Source organism: Mixophyes fleayi, chromosome 2, assembly GCF_038048845.1.
Source record: "Mixophyes fleayi isolate aMixFle1 chromosome 2, aMixFle1.hap1, whole genome shotgun sequence".
Taxonomy (NCBI): domain Eukaryota; kingdom Metazoa; phylum Chordata; class Amphibia; order Anura; family Limnodynastidae; genus Mixophyes; species Mixophyes fleayi.
In genome coordinates this window covers 327,629,664-327,649,164 of record NC_134403.1, presented here as the reverse complement: position 1 = coordinate 327,649,164, position 19,501 = coordinate 327,629,664, and the positions used below count along the sequence as shown (strand labels likewise).

The 19,501-nt window shown below is 39.1% G+C and overlaps 1 protein-coding gene across 1 annotated transcript in view; it reads right to left on the bottom strand.

Moving 5' to 3' along the window:
- The window catches only part of FOXN1 (forkhead box N1), a 61,181-nt gene that overhangs the window by 21,738 nt on the left and 19,942 nt on the right, over positions 1-19,501 (bottom strand). The window contains exons 3-5 of the mRNA XM_075196813.1: positions 13,000-13,154; positions 8,044-8,496; positions 1,938-2,063 (exon numbers count right to left, since the gene is read on the bottom strand). Coding sequence (XP_075052914.1) covers positions 1,938-2,063; positions 8,044-8,496; positions 13,000-13,154 — 734 coding nt within the window. The remainder of the gene's footprint in view (positions 1-1,937; positions 2,064-8,043; positions 8,497-12,999; positions 13,155-19,501) is intronic.

The window sequence follows — 19,501 nt, the reverse complement described above, 5'->3', positions numbered from 1 at the left end:
GATTCCCAGGATTGGGGATATTAGGGAGATGTCTACCCATGTGTTTTAGCAGGTGAAAATCCCCTCAGTGTACCACAGAGTAATCAGTCAAGCCAGGATTGTTTTGGGACTAGGGTCCCTGGATAGCTTGACACGTATAGCATGCCACACTCAGTATTTATGTAAAATAAAATAATGCTTCCTCTTAAACATATCACTGTACAACACCTTACAGCAAGAGTACAATTGGGCTAATAATACTGTTCTCTAAAACAAACAAAGTACATACACACACAAAGAGAGTGCATTATCAGAGACTTTGGTACTCCTGGCTACTGTCCCCAACAGCTTGTTCTGAGTCCTAATGCCAGACAGTGAAGCAGCAAAGCCTAAGTATCTCCCTGCTTTTGGTGGGCCCTCATCGATAAGCTATGCTTCTGGACTGGCACTACTTTTGCCTTTGCAGCTGGATTAGAATAATTCTTGTTCTGCTCCCCATATTACATGCCAGTAGGAACCATAATAGCCAGTCTCATATCAAACCTAGAAACATAGAAAACCTCACCTACCCTGGTTTGGATTCTTAAACCTCTCTATTTTTCCCAATTTTTGGCCTCCTAGAAAAAGCAGCATTGGCTGGGATTATCTAAGAGTGATTGGCCCTGATGTATGTGACCACCTGATCTCTACCTTTATATATCTACTGGGATAGCTCAGTGGAAAAATATCTAAATAGTACCTGAGACAGGGACCACAGGTGTAAACCTATTGAACCTGAGTTAGGAGTAGATCCAGTTAGAAGGAATCATCCTTTGGTTAGTATCACACTTCCTGTATACATTATGAGCTATTTCAGTACATCATTAATATACACATATTGACACAACCTGTTTTCATCAGCTTTCCTTTATACTAGTAGTAGGTGTGCCAGCATATCCTACAAGTCTGCTACATAATTATGGCTCCCCAGCTGCTGTGGAACTACAAGTCTCAGCCTGTCCAGCTGCCGGAGACTGGAACTTGTAGCCCCACAAAATATGAATATGTAATTAGATTATAGCTTCGTGCTTGTTGATAATTTCCAGTACTGCATTTCACAAATTAGTGCTAACTACAATGTCTAATTCATTCAGATCACATGCTCATAGAAAAACATCTAACGAGTGCCATAAAAAGGTGAAGTCTTCTATATTATAGCACCTTTGCTATGCACTTTATTATGAAATGGGCTATGCCAGGCCAGCACAGGTGTCCTGGAAAACACTCCCCCCTCTTCCGGCACTCCCCTGCCCTGCCCTGCCCTCCCCTGCTTCTTACATTGTATGGACTGGGGGCACTTCTTAGGATTAGGCTGTGACATCATAACCCAGGTTCACCTAGGGGTAGGGCTGGCCCTGGGTTAATGGTGACAAACCTTTCAAAAGATTATGAAATTATTCAAATAAACACAGTACAGCACGGTGACTAAGTGGTTAGCACTTCTGCCTCACAGCAATGGGGTCATGACTTTGATTCCCGACCATGGCCGTATCTGTGTGGAGTTTGTATGTTCTCTCCGTGTTTGCATGGGTTTCCACCGGGTGCTCTGGTTTCGCCCCACACTCCAAAAACATACTGGTAGGTTAATTGGCTGCTATTAAATTGACTCTAGTCTTTCTGTCTGTATATGTGTGTGTGTGTGTGTGTGTGTGTGTTAGGGAATGAAAACTGTAAGCTCCAATGGGACAGGGACTGATGTGAATGAGTTCTCTGTACAGCGCTGCGGAATTAGTGGCGCTATATAAATATATGATGATGAAGATAATGACAGTACAGTCTGTTTGTAGAATAGAAATGCCTATATTTGATGTCCAGGCTATTGGAATTTGCCTATTTTTTCAAATCAAATTTATTCTGTTGGGACATATACAAAGTCAATACCAAAAAAACATTCCTGTGAGTTTATATGAGGTACTTACCTGAGGAAATGTCTGAGGGGCACAGTAGATCTGCTGTGTGGGTGACTGAGACCAGTACATCCTTTGCTCTTTTTCTTGTTGTCGCATTACCAAAGATTGTGGCTTCAGCTTTACATCTGACCCCAACTACAGAAATGAAGACAGATTATTGAGTAATGAGTCTATTACCAGTTAAGGTTTGTATATGAATCGCTGTGTTTGGGAGATGATTAAGTCCGTGACCCTTGAACCATGACAACAATATGGCTGCCTCTGCTGTGTTTAGGAAAAGGGTGCACATCACATGTAAGCAGTGCCTCCCTCTATATGACTCAACAGTATGTCCTAGATTGGACCGACATTGATGAAACAAATCAGTATATTCATATCAAGCTTTCATTGTACCCATTATCCCAGGTTAACTAGTCCATATTACCTGAGATTTAGTAAGTGAAACAGTAGACAGAACTATGCAGTGGATGCTATATGAATATATATCAATACAATTGTATTGTACAAAGGAGTAATGTCAGGTAAGTACTTGCCCATTTCCTGTGATACACACATTCACTAATAGATTCACACTGCGATACACATGCATACACACACATACAAACAAACTAAGGTACACCTATGCCCACCTGCATACAAACACATGCACACATATTACATTGACCGTGAGCTCTTTAGTTTACACTCACTTCCCTGTATATCTGTGTCCCCTTTCCCCCCCCTCCAGTACTGTAAGTGGGAAACAAATCCACTTTCCTCACCTTAATGGATGCCTTTAGGAAGCTCCTCCCCCTCATGTCCGTTGTGCTGAACCCCGCTTCTCATGGGTGCCACTCTAAACACTCTCTTGTGGATGGTGCTGGGATCAGTACAAGGGGATAATAGCTTACTGTACTAGTCTATGCAATAAAAAATTTACCAGCTGGTTTCACACCTATACCAAACTGTGCTCACACACAGTACACTAGTATTGTGACTTAACGCGTATTATGCTCAGATTATTGAACCAGGCCCTGGCCCAACCACTACTGTTTTAACCACATGCTCACACCTATAAAAATTAGATAACCACACATTATGTGCCCATATACTATACCAGCATGTGCCCAACACATATATCATACTTACCTACTTGACTACTTTTTGTACCTCCCTTCCAGGAAATCCCAGATGGGAGGTCCAAGGGGTAAGTGCCAGGACAGTGATGATGTGTTTTATGGCCGAAACCACTTTGCAAGTAGATTGGTTGGGATCCAGAAGGGTGGCCACTCTACTTGGAGGGCTTCCCTAAATTCGGGAGTCTAATGGACATTCATGGAGGGTAGGAAAGTATGTATAATATACCTCTCATGCAACAGATATGCCAATACACCACTACAGCAATTGGGGACCACTTAGGAATTCTTTCTCAGCATAAAATCTTCCCATGAACATCATTCTGTAACTTTATTCACTGCTACAATGAGAACCTGGTTATGTAACATGATATGATGTGGTCAGATGTTCCAGCGAATACAGAAGTATGGCTGGAATAGCACAATGTTACAGAATGCTGTGCATGGTGGTATTTTTGCCAGGAACCAGTTATAAATGCTTTCCCTGATATTGTGATTTCATGAACAGCTTGCTTGTGGTGCATGTGAAATCATCCTGGGTGGAGGGAGGAGTACATAAGAAAGGACATGCTCTGACCAATTTCTTAATCACTATGGCAACCTTAATACTGGGACCTGTCAAACTTGAGCTATAAATTACATTTCTTAGATCCAGGTACTGATTCACATTTATTCCTCAAGGTCACTACTGGCAGTCATAGTCCTCAATAGCTGTATCCAGACTGCTACTCCTGCAAATCTCCTGCCTTAGGCCTGCGCCTATGTGGCCTTTCTGACAGTATAGGGTTTCTCAACAAAGGTCCTCCTGCACTAGTATAATGCTGCTTGGATCAAACTGGAGTAGGACCCATCAGGCACAAGAAGGGACTAAAATATCAGACCTGGTCTGGGAACTGAGTCCTGTTGGAAGATCCAAGAACTAAACTCAGAAAGCAGAATACCCGAGCACACTAGCCAAGGTCAGTGAGAGAAGCCAAGGTGTCACAAGCCAAGGTCAGGAAAAAGCACAATGGTCAAGGCCACTAGCTGAGGTCAAGGGTTGGAGAAAATAGAGTGGTCAGGAAATTAAAAGTTCAGCCAAAGTATAACAACAGGAAATGGAGTTCTCACAGCAAAGTCTCAAAACTAATGCTGAGGATTGGTGCCGTAAATAGAAGTCATGCAGGTTCAGGCACTTATGTGGCATGATATTATATTTCTGTGCCAAATGCAAACAATCTCAGTTTAACAGTCACATGACATCATCGCAATCTGATGTCTCATGCACCCAAATACGATGCTCAACTTAGCGACATTGATAGTTGCCGCAACTGGTTAAGTTTTCAAGGTTTGTGGACAGGTGAGATAATTGTTGTACCAATCAAATAAATGATTTGGAGAACCTTGGCCTGTGGAGGATGCTGAGGACTACAGTTGAAACCACCTTTCCTAGATAATGTTACAAAATCTTGTATAAAGCAGTAATCACTTTATAAAGATTAAAACTCCCGCATGAAAAGGGATGTAGCAAAGGAAAAGGAAATGCGTCAAACCACCAGAATATATTTTCTCAAATTCCTCCCCAACAAGCCATGTTTTGTGGATTTTCTGGACTGATTAAAGAATATAATATTTTTTTCTTAAATAACACATCTGTGGAAAACACTTTAACCCTTATATCATCATCATCATCATCATCAATTTATATAGCGCCACTAATTCCGCAGCGCTGTACAGAGAACTCATTCACATCAGTCCCTGCCCCATTGGAGCTTACAGTCTAAATTCCCTAATATAGACACACACACAGACAGACAAAGAGGGAGATAGACAGACAGGGAGACAGCCAGACAGAGACTAGGGTCAATTTTTGATAGCAGCCGATTAACCTAGCAGTATGTTTTTGGATTGTGGGAGGAAACCGGAGCACCCGGAGGAAACCCACGCAAACACAGGGAGAACATACAAACTCCACACAGATAAGGCCATGGTCGGGAATTGAACTCATGACCCCAGTGCTGTGAGGCAGAAGTGCTAACCACTAGGCCACTGTGCTGCCCTTATATGGATATGATACTTCTTTCTACTGTAGCAAAACAAAAATATTTCACAATGACTTGCTGTCTGCGGAGTTATAATGTTCAGTCAGGGGAAGACCTAACTATTATGAAGCCTGAGGCAGTCATTCCTTTCACAAAGGCACAAAATCATTTCTTGTATTACTAGCTCCAGGTCACAAATATTATTACTTTTTTCATATAATAAAGAAAACACTAATTTAGACAACAGCAACAAGAAAAAGTGTATTTTTGAAATGTATCCCCCCCCCCAAATCCCGAAGCTTTGGTCTATGTCTGCTTCATTACATGACCGCCATGCTCTTCAGGTATACGGCAGGAAATGCATCAGCTGATCCATTTTCTCACATGTTCCTGCTTTTTTTAAATATGCCACACTAGATTTTGCAAGTCAGTTTATGGGATGCATTTGCTGAGGTGGGTGCATTTGTGAGTTTTATTTACAACGTCAAGGGTATTCATAATTAAACAAGACATTGGAACATGCATTGAGCAACACTGAAGAACTCAAGATATAGTTTTTATAAAGAAATTGTATTCACCATCTCACTGCCCTGGAAAATTAAACTTATTGGGGCATATTCAATTGTTGAATATGCCCGCGGCGTTAAAAGTATTATGGTTATTACGGTAATACTAAGCCATATTTCCGCTCGCAGCTCCCTGAGACGCCAGCTGAAATCCAGCGAGAAAAGTACCGTAATAGCGGTATTTACGCGCACTATTACCGTAATGCAGATAATAGTGCGCGCGCCGCATTACTTTAGGCAGTAACACCGACAATTGAATATGCCCCATTGATTCTATTTATTACTATGCCCTTTAATTTACCTTGGTTCCTTGCACTCATACTGAACCCCCTATCAAAATGGGACTTATCAACTCTAAAAAAAAAAGAGCACAAAAGAAGTGTATTTCTGCCCATATGCAGAGCCATACACAGATCTCGAGATGCCTTCACATCAGCAACATATGTGCCTGGTTTCTGACAAGTCATCATCATCAACGAGTATATGCACCTGCCCTATAGCAGGCATATATGTGTGTATCGGCAGCTCTGCAGGAGTTGCATTTGTGTAAACATACAATTACTGTACTCGGCCAATGTTAGAACGCTCCCTTCCTCCCCGTCCTGCCTCTATAGGCACAGGCAAGTGTAAGTGCCAGAATTGTGCAAGTCTTCATAGGCGCCCAATTTCTGTGCATGCGCTCAGTGATTTCTTGCAAGATACACTACACAAACAGGCATACATCCCCCTATGCATCAGCCCCTCCTTCTATTACAAACTAAACTCCATCCATGGACTCTTCTTCTCAAACAACCACAACATTTACAAATGTATACACGTTATGCCTAAATGTCACATGCTCCTAGTGAATCGATAGAATATTTTCCAATGTTATAAGAATAGTTGGCTGCACTTTCATTAATATTCAGTCCACAAAATGGCTGATTTCACCATGCGTAGATTACAAACACTCTTATAATATTTTGAGTAATATTTTGAGTCAACTAGCACAAATATTTTTTTACCCCCTCACTGACAGTTTTCATTTCTGAATTTGTTGCTGCAAACTGTGCTGCATTTGAAGTAATACAAAAGTTATAATATATTCATTTTACAATAGTTTATGTTATGGTAAAAGCTATACACATAATTCTGATATATACTTCTCAGAAGGTATGCAGACCAGTGACATGGACACATTAGTGTAAACCATTCTTGCCAACTCTCCTGGAATGTCTGAGAGACTCCCCAAATCTGAGTAGGACTCCCGCAGTCCCGGGAGAGCAGGGAAATCTCCCGCATTCTGCCATTTCCTAGTGAAGTGGGTAGGATGGGAGCCCACATGAAGCGCCTAGCATAGAATTGTGTCATTTTGGCACCACACCCACGGCAAAATGCCACAGTTGCCTCAATGCAATCTGGGGGCGGGGCCAAAATGGCTTGATGCACCCCACCCCACCCCCCTCTGTCCTCACACTTCACCACCCTACCGGGATCTTTCGGAGGCGAATATTGAAAATTCGGCAAGTATGGTGTACTGTAAACATAAAGAGATGGACAGACAGGACCAGGCTGGGAAGCAAGCAAGGTTAGTATGTAATAACAGATGCAAAGATACATTTTGTTAACACAGACAGATTAGATTAGAGTCTCAAGCACATGCCAGTGAGTGAAGCAGAACATTCTCCTCCTCGCACTCATTCTCTGTCACACACACAGACCAGTGCAAGAACCCTTCATACTTGCCCCAAAAGATGTTGAAACAGTGAAAACACCAGAATCGTCATCTATCCACCAGCAGAGTCCAGAGCCAGCTGCTATAAGGCACTAAAGAGTTTTATTTGGAGTCACATATTTAGGGAGACCCACCTTGGAGAATAATAAACAAGTAAAGAAGAGATATCTTAGAAGTACCATTAAAGTGGCAGTGCAAGGATGAATTGTGGTTCAAAAGTTAAATGTGCCTATCAAACACCAAGTTCCCAAATTAAAGCATACAAATGAATGGCAAACTGCCGAAACGTGTGTTACCCTGTATCACCCATCGTCGCCTTCATACAATATGTCCATTTACAGCTAGCAGGTCTGTCATGAAGGTCACACTTAATTATCAGAAGAACTCCCTCTATATATATATATTGTTGATTTGAGCAATACAATGCCATATGCTTCACAATTCATTACATCTGGCTTGTTTTTTAGATCTGACATAAATAAGTGAGTTACCTCTGTGGTTAATACATGACTAAATTTAAACCACAAGTTTCCCCATAAAAATTACTTAACATCGACAGAGTTGAATTCCTGCTTATTATTTTGTAATGTCCCAGTGTGGTTAGGATATCTTGTTTTATTTCCAATCAGGGTTTGTTTATGTGTATTTAGGGCTGCGCAGAAAGTTAAATCTGTGTAAGAAGCCACACAAATCGCTTACCATCATCTGTGATCCTTCATCGTGGCTGGTGGTGTATTGTATAGAATTACACCATGTGGCCTCAGCTGATATACCAGGAATGTGTGTGGCAAAAGGTTCATTATCTTCAGAGCAGGAAGGTCCACAGACATCGTCAAAGCTGTCGATCCCATCCATGCCTTTGAAAGGTTTCTCCCCAAGCGATAGAGAATGGAGGGTATCGGGGAACACGTCACTGAACTGCCTCTTGTAAGGGTGGAACTGGTTTTTCCCTTTGATGAATTTACCATAGTTACTTTCCGTGGTGTCATCACAACTGTATCTTCTGTATTCCTCGCTTGGAGAAGCTTTCCCTGGGAATCTCATAGGGATGTGGTCTTGGGGCGATAAGGACAGATCAGGGCTCATGGATGAATCTGAGCTTTTTCTTTCAGTCTGGCTGTCCGAATCATGTTTATGTCCTCCATAGCTGTCCTGAAAGGGTCAATTTACATCAGTTGTAGTTCAAACATAGTCACAAAATAAAAACATGTCTACAGAGGAACATAGCTTTATAGTAGCATAATAAATTAGCCACATTCATTATGTCAATGGTCTATATTCAGGTTTCCATTTTTCCACCAATCTCCTATCAAAAAGTATGAAGGATAGCAGTGTGTACATCAGTGACAGCAACCTGATACTCTTACCGTGTGGGCGGCCCTCTAACCTTCAAAATGGCCGCACATTACCCTAATCTTAATCTACACCTATCTGCAATAACCGGTGGTAGTCACTAACGCGACTACCACTAAACCAACAAGGACTTACCCGACTTGATAAGGTAGAAGGTGGCAATGACGATTGGATGGGAACAGCGAAGCTTTGAAATAAGGACTTTGCAGGATCGCGATCAATACAGAAGCCGGCCCACAGAAAGTCATGTGACTTTCTCGGAGTCTACTATTATTAGGGGGGTTTAATGAGTAATGCAGGGAACCGCACATTGTAAAACATTTTACAGCAACCCTTCTACTTGGTACATTTTCAAACTCCCTGCATTACTCATTAAACACCCCTAATATTAGTACAGTCCAAGAAAGTCACATGACTTTCTGTGTACCGGCTTCTGCATTGATCTTTGTTCTGCAAAGTCCTCTTTTCAAAGCTTCGCTGTTCCCATCATATCGTCATTGCCACCTTCTACCTTATCAAGTTGAGTAAGTCCTTGTCGCTCTACTCAGAGTCAGGGACACGTACCCCACCAGCAATAACATAGGCATTTTAAATAAGTGTTACAAGCTATATCAAACAAATCTGACAATAAAACAGGAAGGAGCTGGGGGCCACAGATGAAGGCTCGGAGGGCCACATACGACACTAGGGCCACCTGTTGCCCACCATTAGTATACGTTGTCTAAGTGAGGCAGACTGCACAATTAAAACAATCACGTTTGTGTTACATAATGTGCCCCAAGGGAGACACATAATAGAAATTCACCCCTAACTCAGTGAGGAATCTGCTCATAAACTGGGAAAAGCATCACAAGCTATAAATAATTGTCATATAAAATTAGTGAAATTGTCAGTGGTCAGAAGACATGCTGGAACCAGGTGTGATAAGAATCAGCAAAGAAGGACATGATATAATTAATGGAGATCTCCACCTATATTTATTATTATTATTTTGATACACCACAATTGGTAATAAAATGATTTACAAGTTATTGTCAGAACATTATTCTTGATTTATGTTTGAAAAACATTTCAATGTCTCTCTGTAGCCTTAAGTGTTAGATATTAAATGACTATTAATGTTGGGACATCTCGGGACATCTAGCATAATAGGGGCATCTGAAGCGGGCAGGCTGCCCACTTCAGGTGCAACTATTATGCTAGATTTAAGGTTGCTTATAAGATACGTGCAATGCAGAATACAGACATGGAAACGCAAGTGTGCAGATACATGTTTGCTCATTCAACTTTAAATTAAGGCCTTGGTGCATGGGATATGTCAGATATTTAGCTCCTGAAGCTCTTTGCTAATTTGTATGCTATAAAAGTATGGCACACAATTGAAATCTTAGACTGGTTTTAGTGAATGGGTCTGGGCTTGAGGAATATTTCGGCCTAACAGCGCTGAGACCAGGGGCACCCTAAGGGGGGTTTCTAGTTGCCCACAAACCCCCCTACACTCCAATCATGACAGTTCTGCAGTTTAGAAAGAGGAAACAGCTTCTAGGAACCTCCTACTCCTTCCTGTATAAATTAACTATAGAAATTTGTCTGCAGTCTAAGACCCATAATTGTGCGGATTTGCCTATATTTTATGTGAACTTTGGCTTCAACAAAATGACTCCCATGTCTGCTCTTACTTTTGGCTCTAGTGTGCGGTTCTTATGTTTTGGTTATGATATTTCTGTGACATTAGGGAAAACAATTTTCTTATTTAATTGGATGTGAGGTGGGGATTAGTATTCATTTTGTTGCATTATTTGACAACATATTACTTTATATTAACTTGGTAAGATGGTCAAAGCTGATTTATTTAAAGTATGTTAATATTAATGTGGTTATGTTAGTGTACAGATTTAAACCTTGTCCTTTTGTTCCTTTAACACACATTACATTTATAGACATTATAGTTTTCTATTTTTATTATTATTGCAGAAAGTGTTTTTATTTTATTCTGTTTTCTTTACTTTCCTCCAAAACCGAGAATTTGGAAACCCCCCTCTAGAAATCCTAGGTTTGCTCCTGGAGGCCACGGGTACAATATGTTTTCCCCATGTTTGTGTGGGATTCCTCTGGTTGATCCAGTTTCCTCTCATAATAAATAAATTATATACAAGTGATAATTGGCTTCTTCTAATAAAGAATAAATAAATATTAATCTGGCAAAGCCTAAATGACAATCTTTTCAAACTCACTTGACAGAATTCAACTAGGCAATAAAACAGCATTAAGAAGGTGTCTTACTTGACAATAAGGTTGCAAGAAAGTAACAACAATGATTTGTACATATTTGTATTATCAATTGAGGGATATAATCTCAAATAATATCAATAACGTTTACTTTGAAAAAGAATGATTATTCATATTGTTGACCCAAACAAGCAAATTATTTATTCAACAGCTTTTTTTTTCTTTTTTTTTAAAAAGAAACCCAACACATTCTATTTTAATAACTGATGTGATATAATTGAGTAAAAAAAAACACATTTGTAAGTTGCCTATTATGTACAAGCTACATAATCGAAGACTAAAATATAAGTACACAAACTAAGAATATATGGGTTATGGAGCTGACTAAACAACAGTCATATATGTTAAGTAAGAATATGGCTTTGTCTCATCACTCTACTTGTCAAGAAATGCCAAGTACTGCACCTGCCTGAGAAAATGCTTAAAATCACAATCTGCAAGATTACTGTGTATGAGAACATACTTTATTATTTAGAGAGTTACAGTTTAAGAAAGGCATCTGTTATTTGTGATTAAAGATGCACATGCACACTTATGCATTTTTACATCTGTACTTTGAGTCGAATGTAACTTAAGATATGTACAACCTATAATACAATGCATAGATGTGTCCGGAACAAAGACACGATAGTCATCATCATCAACTTGCTCATGGACAGATACATCTTCTGAAAAGCTTATGTAAACACACATGTAACCCAAAATAGGCCACTCCTGAAAGAGGCGTAGTTAACTTGCATCTGCACGCCCTTAATATACTGCAATTACGGTACACAAAACACAAAGTTGCAACCTTTGAGCAAGGCCAGAGTGTCAAAGAATAGATACAAAATAGTAGAACGCAAGAAAATATCAGAATTTCATATGTGTTACTAGAGAACTAGGTAAAAATGAGATGATTTACTAACAGAGTGCGAAGATGAAAGTGGAAAATGATATTTTCAATTTGTCGCTATGGTTGACTTGGTTTATTTGCATGTTTGTAAATCACCAGCAGTTTGTGTATATACAAAGATATGTCAAATCGATGCCATTTGAGAAAATGTACTGTGGTTACTCTCGTGTTTGAACTCATTACACCTGTTTTAGTAAATTGCTAACTTCGTGTTTCTGGTTCATACCCCAGAGCAGTGCTGCATTCTTTAAATTCTAATCTGAGTTGCCTTATCTTATATCAGGTATGATATTAGATGACAGTTATATTATTGTATATTTGGGGTCATTATAAGAGCATGGTGGAAATATATAGCTGATTGATCATACTTCACCTGCAAAATGAAACCAAAAAATTATTCTTGGAAATGGGGGGGTCACCGTACAGCCAACAGGTGCCTAAGGCAGTGTATGTACTATAACCTTTACATAACTTTAATGATGCATTCCAGTTTTCAAGCACAGTCATATATTTAATATCCACAGTCTATTTCAGGTATTTAGATTTTAGATCTAAGTGGCATATCTGCCGCAGATGTGTTTTGTGGGGCTTGTTTGGCCGTACACATCTACTGAGGAACCATATAACCTCAAGGGTTTTATAAACAGGTGTTTTGTGGTATAACTTTGCTCTTACTCTGTTGTAAAATCACTTTTCAATTAAGCTAAAATGTGTCATTATGAAATATCTATAATTCAATATCTATAATTCAATACAGAAATGTGTAAAGACGGTTAGTCCAAACTGGCACCAAGACACTTAAAGCTGTCCTACCAGCTAGTTATTTACAAGTCCTCTGTTTATTGCCCTATCATTAATTTGTATGAATAACTGTTTTCACTGTCAGATCCAAGTCATCCGGGAAGCTGTAGATGGAACCAATCCTTTGGATGCCACTTTGGTGTGTAGATAAACTCTTACTCCCTAGATTAGAGTACATTTGAATTGCAAAATTAATAAAATCCCAATTGAATACCTGCAATTTGAATTATATGAATTGTATGTCAATACAAGTGCTTTCCATACAGTTTTCAAACTTAGTTGTTCAGCCCAATAATTATATGTAAAGATTCACTTACCATTTTCAAACCATTTGTCACCGAACCTGTTTGATCCTGATCCTCTGATTGGTTTATGGGAGAGCAATCACTATCCAGAGATCCAGATGTAAAAGTCATACTTGATTGATCCTGCATGATTAATGAATCCACTAAATTCTGGCTGGGTAAAAAACCTGTAAAGGAAACCAGAAGATCAATTAGGACTAATCCTTTGTATTTGCTATGATAGTATAGACATCATTTCTACTACAGAATCTAGTACTGAATATTTATTTACAATATCTATAAATAACTTAAAATGTATTATTCATATTCATGTATTTCATCCAATTTGACTTTTAAACCTTCATCCTGAATTATATTTTTTCTATTCCCTCCAAATGTACAACATGGTTTAATGATATATTTAATATTAGGAATGATGGGCCTGATTCAGTAAAGGAGGTGAAGAAAAAAAAAAATAGTAACTTTGCACCTTGGCAAAACCATGTTGCTTTGGAGGGGGGGGGGGGGGTACATTTAAAATGTGGAGACAGATTTATGGTTGGGGTAGAGCATATTCTACATCAACTTTAAATTTCAGTGTACAAATAAGCTATCAAGTATTTGTGTGGTTACATGAAAAACAGCCAGTATTTAACTTATGTGCAAAATAATAAACTAATTTGCACCCCTTGCATTGTAACATGGTTTTGTCCAGAAGAAAACGTACTAATTTTTGCCTCACCTTCCTTAATGAATCAGGCCCCACGTGTTTAAATAGCTATGTATGAAAACATATCAATGAACTTCACATTTGCCAATACATTGATGGATTTCACCACTGGTAAATTGAAATCTGTGTGTGGATGATGATATAGGAACTTTGGCAAGAAAAGCTGTGGTACAATGTCTTGAACCCTGGAATCACATACTATATAAATACAACTGGAACTGAAGGCACATACAGAATAGAAACAAAATGAATAATGTATCTGTTAAATGATGGTTCAATAACTTGTTTGCTGAACAGTCAAACTATTGCACTAGGCTTCAAATCTAAAGTAAATATTATATGTAATTAATGTTATTTAAATAATAATTGAGAATAAAAATGTATCTGTCAGTAAATGATTGCTTACCCACTGGTGTTGTGTTAACAATGTTTAGCATTAGTAAAAAACTGAGTGAAAATGCATGTGAAACGCGTTAGTACTAGCGTTTGGCTGTAGGCTTCCCCAATTTGTTTACCCATAGTACACACACATAACGCTACCATTACAATGGTGTCTAGGGTCATATTTGTTTATTAGAGTTACTAGTGTTTTAGACGACATTTAAGAAAACAAACATCACTGGGTACTAGGCTTTAGTTAGTGGTCAATGATGATTCAATAAAAATTAGATTTTCCCACAATGAACCTCATCTACAAAGCAAACTGGATGCGCAACTCAGAACGCCTTGATGTTCCGCTCAGTGACTATAAAGATGCAATCCTCCTCTCCACTCTTAGAAGGTGCGTCTGCAAATGTGCGCCTAGGTTTACAGTGAGATGGAAATATCTCAAGAGGTGAACCAATCTTTAAAACCATCCCTTTCATTAAATAAAATAATAATGTGGGCATCTGTCTTGTCTTCATTACATGTGAATCTCTTGTCTGTTTAAAGTGTTTAAACGAGATAAAATGCATCTAGAAATGTGTTTCTCCGCTGAAGAGTAGCTGGAGAGTGCAACATATGTCACATTAAAAGTATCAGACAATACCCAGAGCTGGTGCAAAATTCAAGTCATTTTGCAGAGTTTTGCTGCACAAACTTAAAACTAATTTTTTGCTCTACTCCACAAAACTAGGTGCAGTGGTGCATCGGCCCCATACTTAGCGAGGAACACCCTCATCCCCCCCATCGGCCATTCCAAACTTCTGCTTCTATGAAAATGTCGCCAATCTGGTCTGCAAACCCATGCACTATTATAAACCTGGGTCTGTGTGTGCAAATCTAGATGTACAACCACACCAAAGAGGGTTTTGCGATGTGCTATGTCTGTTTTATACACTTCGCAACATTTTTGTGAACGATATATACAAAAAACGAAGTGAGGGCTTTTATTAGCCAGAAGGTGTTTAAGCGCCCAGGTTGTTTGGAATCCTGCATTTGGGACATGCAAGAGTTAATGTTCAGGTTATTATGTTTTTTTTGTCTGGCCAATCACAAGGGGTTTTGGTTTGGCAGGAAAGTGTGCCAATCAGCGCCATAGATGATGCATTGTGTTGTGGTTACTATAACTCAAAAAGGTGGGCTCATTGTTAGTATCAGTTCTCTTTTGGAGGTTTATAGGGCATTGTCTCTGCAGACTGCCTCAGCCAAAGGAAGGATTTGGGTCTTCACAACCTAGTGGGGTCAGGGGCGTCTAGTAACCCCCTATGGGTGTTTGAAATGGCTAGAAGTTGATTGGTCTATGTTTTCTTTGCCACAACGGATTGGATTTAATGCAATAAATCTGTAACCTAGCAAGTCTACTGCGTTGTTATTTCTTGGATATGGATTGTGAATGGTTATTAGGTCACATAATGCAAAGGGGATCTTTGATCAACCGCTAGGAGACTTATGCTATAGAAATTATTTAATAAAGTAGAAATATTTAATTCCTTGAACTGTTTCCCCAGGCTTCTAATTTACAGAAAATATAAGGTTGCAAGACAGTTGTTTTTAATAATTATTAAAAAAAAAATCTTCATAGCTGACTTTAAGGCAGGGCCTCAGGGTAGGTCACGGACTCTTGAATTTACTTGGTATGTGCAGTTAGATGTCATCTAGAATTCAACTGTGAACGGCAACATTGATTCACGTGAAGACTGTAAAACAGTAACTTCCAGCCAAAGTGAGTATGTGTTACACGTAGCTCTTTCAAATGAGTATCAATCAGAGGTGCATTGTATTTGGGAAGATTGGGGCAGCTGTACAGGCAGAAGAATTTGGGAATGGCAAATAATAGAGAATTCATTTTAAAAATACTAATTTTCTTTGTTGCATTGCGTAAGTTAGATACTTCTACCGTATGGTTAGTTCTACAAACAAAGTAAAATTTAGATGCAAGTTAAAATAGGGATGTTTAGTTCAACAGCCAATGGCTGAGGCCCGCTCAATGTCCAGACCTCCCCTATTCAATTAAATAATGTTGGAGGTGAAAGAATTAGTTTACATTATAATCAACGTATAACCCTGCGGGTATTGTATGTTATTGCTATATGTTACAAAACCAGTGGAATTTGACGTTTGCTATGTATGGTAAAAGACTTTATGTGATGGAATTGATGTGTGATCTAACGAAAATGTACTCAAATGTGTTTTTAAAGGGTTTTAAATGTTTCAGTTATAATGAGTGAGTGGGGAGAGTGGTTTTGATCCACCATTGGAAATACTATTTGCATTGTATAATGTACTGTTGAAGTCAGCAAATTGGATAAAGTCATTTCAATTAATGTCGAGCAGGTTTGGTTGTCTTTGTGTGAAATTATGCGTAGAGCACGCTACGGCGTGGAGGGGCGTAACCAGCCGCAACACGTGGCAATAACATGTTTTAAACTTTTACAAACATTCGCACAAACATACACATTTGTAATTAGTACACATTAATTGTAGTTGCAACACATAGTTATTTATGTCGAAATATAGCAGTATTTATATTTAATATTATAAGTTATATACATGTTAGTGAAATCAAAGGTTCAGGTTGCAGGAACTATGTCATGTCTAGTATCATTTTGATCCCCTATTCATCAGCAATTGTCCGGTTCATTCGCCGAAGAGATTGCACATTGCATACTCTAGTTAGCGATGTTAGGGAATAAATGTTTAAAGTTATACTGACTATATAATGCAAATAGACTAGTTGAAACTGGATTCTTGGCGGGAAAGTTGGAGCACATCCCCTGGAGAGTTGACCCCCACCTTTGGATATTTTGGTTTGAACTGGCCTATGACCTGCATTACACTGGACTTTTCTGAAGCCTGGACCAATAGAAGCAAGCCACATCATCTTCATTGTTTTACTGTATTCACTAACTGTATATAAGCAGGCGCTCTGAACCCAGTGACCAGTCTTCTTGACCACAGCCTTCAGACCTGAATGACTGTACACTGGATCAGAGCGCCTGCGATAAGTAACGGCTGTACTTGTTTTATTTCATATTTATTATTCTGCTACTTTTGGCTAATAAATTACTTTGTGCTTTGGAACCACACATCGGGATTCGACAATCGTTATTGGATAGCGACTAAACGTGCATAACAGTACTCTACACATATATATATATATATATATATATATATATATATAAAAGTTGGTTTGTGTACTGTATGAGAAGAGAACAATGGTCTTCTGCCATCTGTCACATGCAGGGGGCGGAGATATGATGAAGTGATTCACAGCGAGTCGTGTCATCATGACCCTGCCCATTTTGCAAGAAGATCAGGTGGGATGTGAGAGAATGAGCTACTCTTCTGCCGGGAGAGTGCTCCAAAATTGAATTTCCCAAACATTTCGGGTGAGTAGGTAAGTGTGCCCTGCTTTTACTACACAATCACACAAGCAGACAGGTCACTGTCTCCTATTAGATTCTCACACTCATTTCCAGAAATACTATATATACTATATATACTATACTATATATACTGTGTTTATTACAATAATCTGATTTCCATTCACTCTTACTTCAAACCTGGGAACATAATAAATAAGCAGGAGATAAAATTCTAGTAAAACACACCTTAAAAAGGCAAAATTAGTGTAGAAAGAACGATGTAAATAGTCAATTAGCTGGCATGTACAATGAGGAATAAAGCTGATTTCTCTTACATAAGGGTTACATGGACATCAGTGGTATGCAATGTTGTAATTGCTTTCTGCCTATCAGAGTCAACTTCTGCACTAGTAGCTAGAGATGCTCAATTCTCAAATTTGGCAGAATTTTTCATATTTTAAAACTGGTTAAAAAATTGAGAAAGTAGATTAGGATTCAATCTTGTCTGAGTCTGTTTAACAGTATTTCAGTCGCGTGCGCACCTGCTGAAACATGTGCAAGTTAAATTTTAATCATTTTGGCATTTTTTTATTATTATGAATAACGAACTTAAGTGTGAATTGTGAACAAAGATTGGCGAACTACGTACTCTAATTTTAACATGAACGTGGATATTGAAGGCAAACCTTGTGCAAGAAACTTAAATGTGATCGGCAAAACGTGACTGACCTGCGTGTCCTGTGAATGTGAGGTCATGTAGGCAAACTCTGAACTGCAAGCTCAAATCATGGTCCACAACTGATTGTACCTTAAACATGTTTGGGGTCCTTGAAGCCGGGCAACAGTCGGGACGCTCTTCATTTAATTACACTGCGATGCTTCCCGGCAGGTATACACCCGGTCGTGTGCGCATTGGATACACAGTAATTATGCAGCCCTTGGGTTTAATTGTGTCATGTCTGATTCAGGTCTCTGATTGGATGCATTAACTATTTAAGGCAGGGAGAGCTTAGCCTCCCTGCCAGTTAGAGCATCCATGTACTGCACAATTGCTGACCAGCTCTGTCCTCTGTTATCCTGTTAACCTGATTCCTGTTGTGACGTTTGGCTTTGCTCTTGAACGCTGATTACCTCTAACCTCTGCCTGTTTGTTGGATTACCCCTGTCAGCAACCTGCCCTGACCTTTGGCCTGTCTTCTGGTTACCCTGCTTGCTGCTGACATTTGTCTTGTCTCTGGTATCTGCTTACTGTATTCAGGTTATCCTTGACCTTGCAATACGGTTATTCTGATAAGCTTTTACTACCTTACAGTTAAGCCCTGGAGGCATCTGAGTACCTCCAAACAAGTTCAGTTCTATGGGAATGCCGTCTGCTATAGGTGAAGATTTAATAGCTGTTAGCCTAACAATAAATAAATCTAAAGAGACAGTCGCGACTTGATATTGTATGGCCTTGATGCTAATAAATGACTGCTTGCATACTGGAAAAATCAGTATGCAAGCAGTCACTCAGAAGCAGCTAGATAGTGCTGTTATTGATGGTTATCATCATCATTGCATATCTATCTACCAGGCTTCCAGTAGTCTCATAAGGTCACATCTCCAGGTAGTGTGATACACACACTTACGCTTACTTGACAACTTACGCTTGTCAGCCTCTGTTCTGCCTCACACAAATCTACATAACCAAGCATTTTGGTATGCACAAAAATTGAGTGTGTATACATCATTTAATATAATTTCTGTGACCATCCCACAGTATGAGTTAATTCCATACGCTGGTCACATAATATTTTATGACTATGAAAAGCTGAATTCATAATTTAACTGTGATCAGACTATTTCTTTCACAGACTTGCTTTTACATGTAAAATAGACGAATAGCAGTTTGTGGTATTGCTTTTTGGCATTTACAACATAAAATATTTATAACTTGGTTGAATGTTCTTAGATAACAATCTTGTGGGGAGAATATGGGAATTATGAATTTGTTCTGATTATTTTATTTACCAACTAA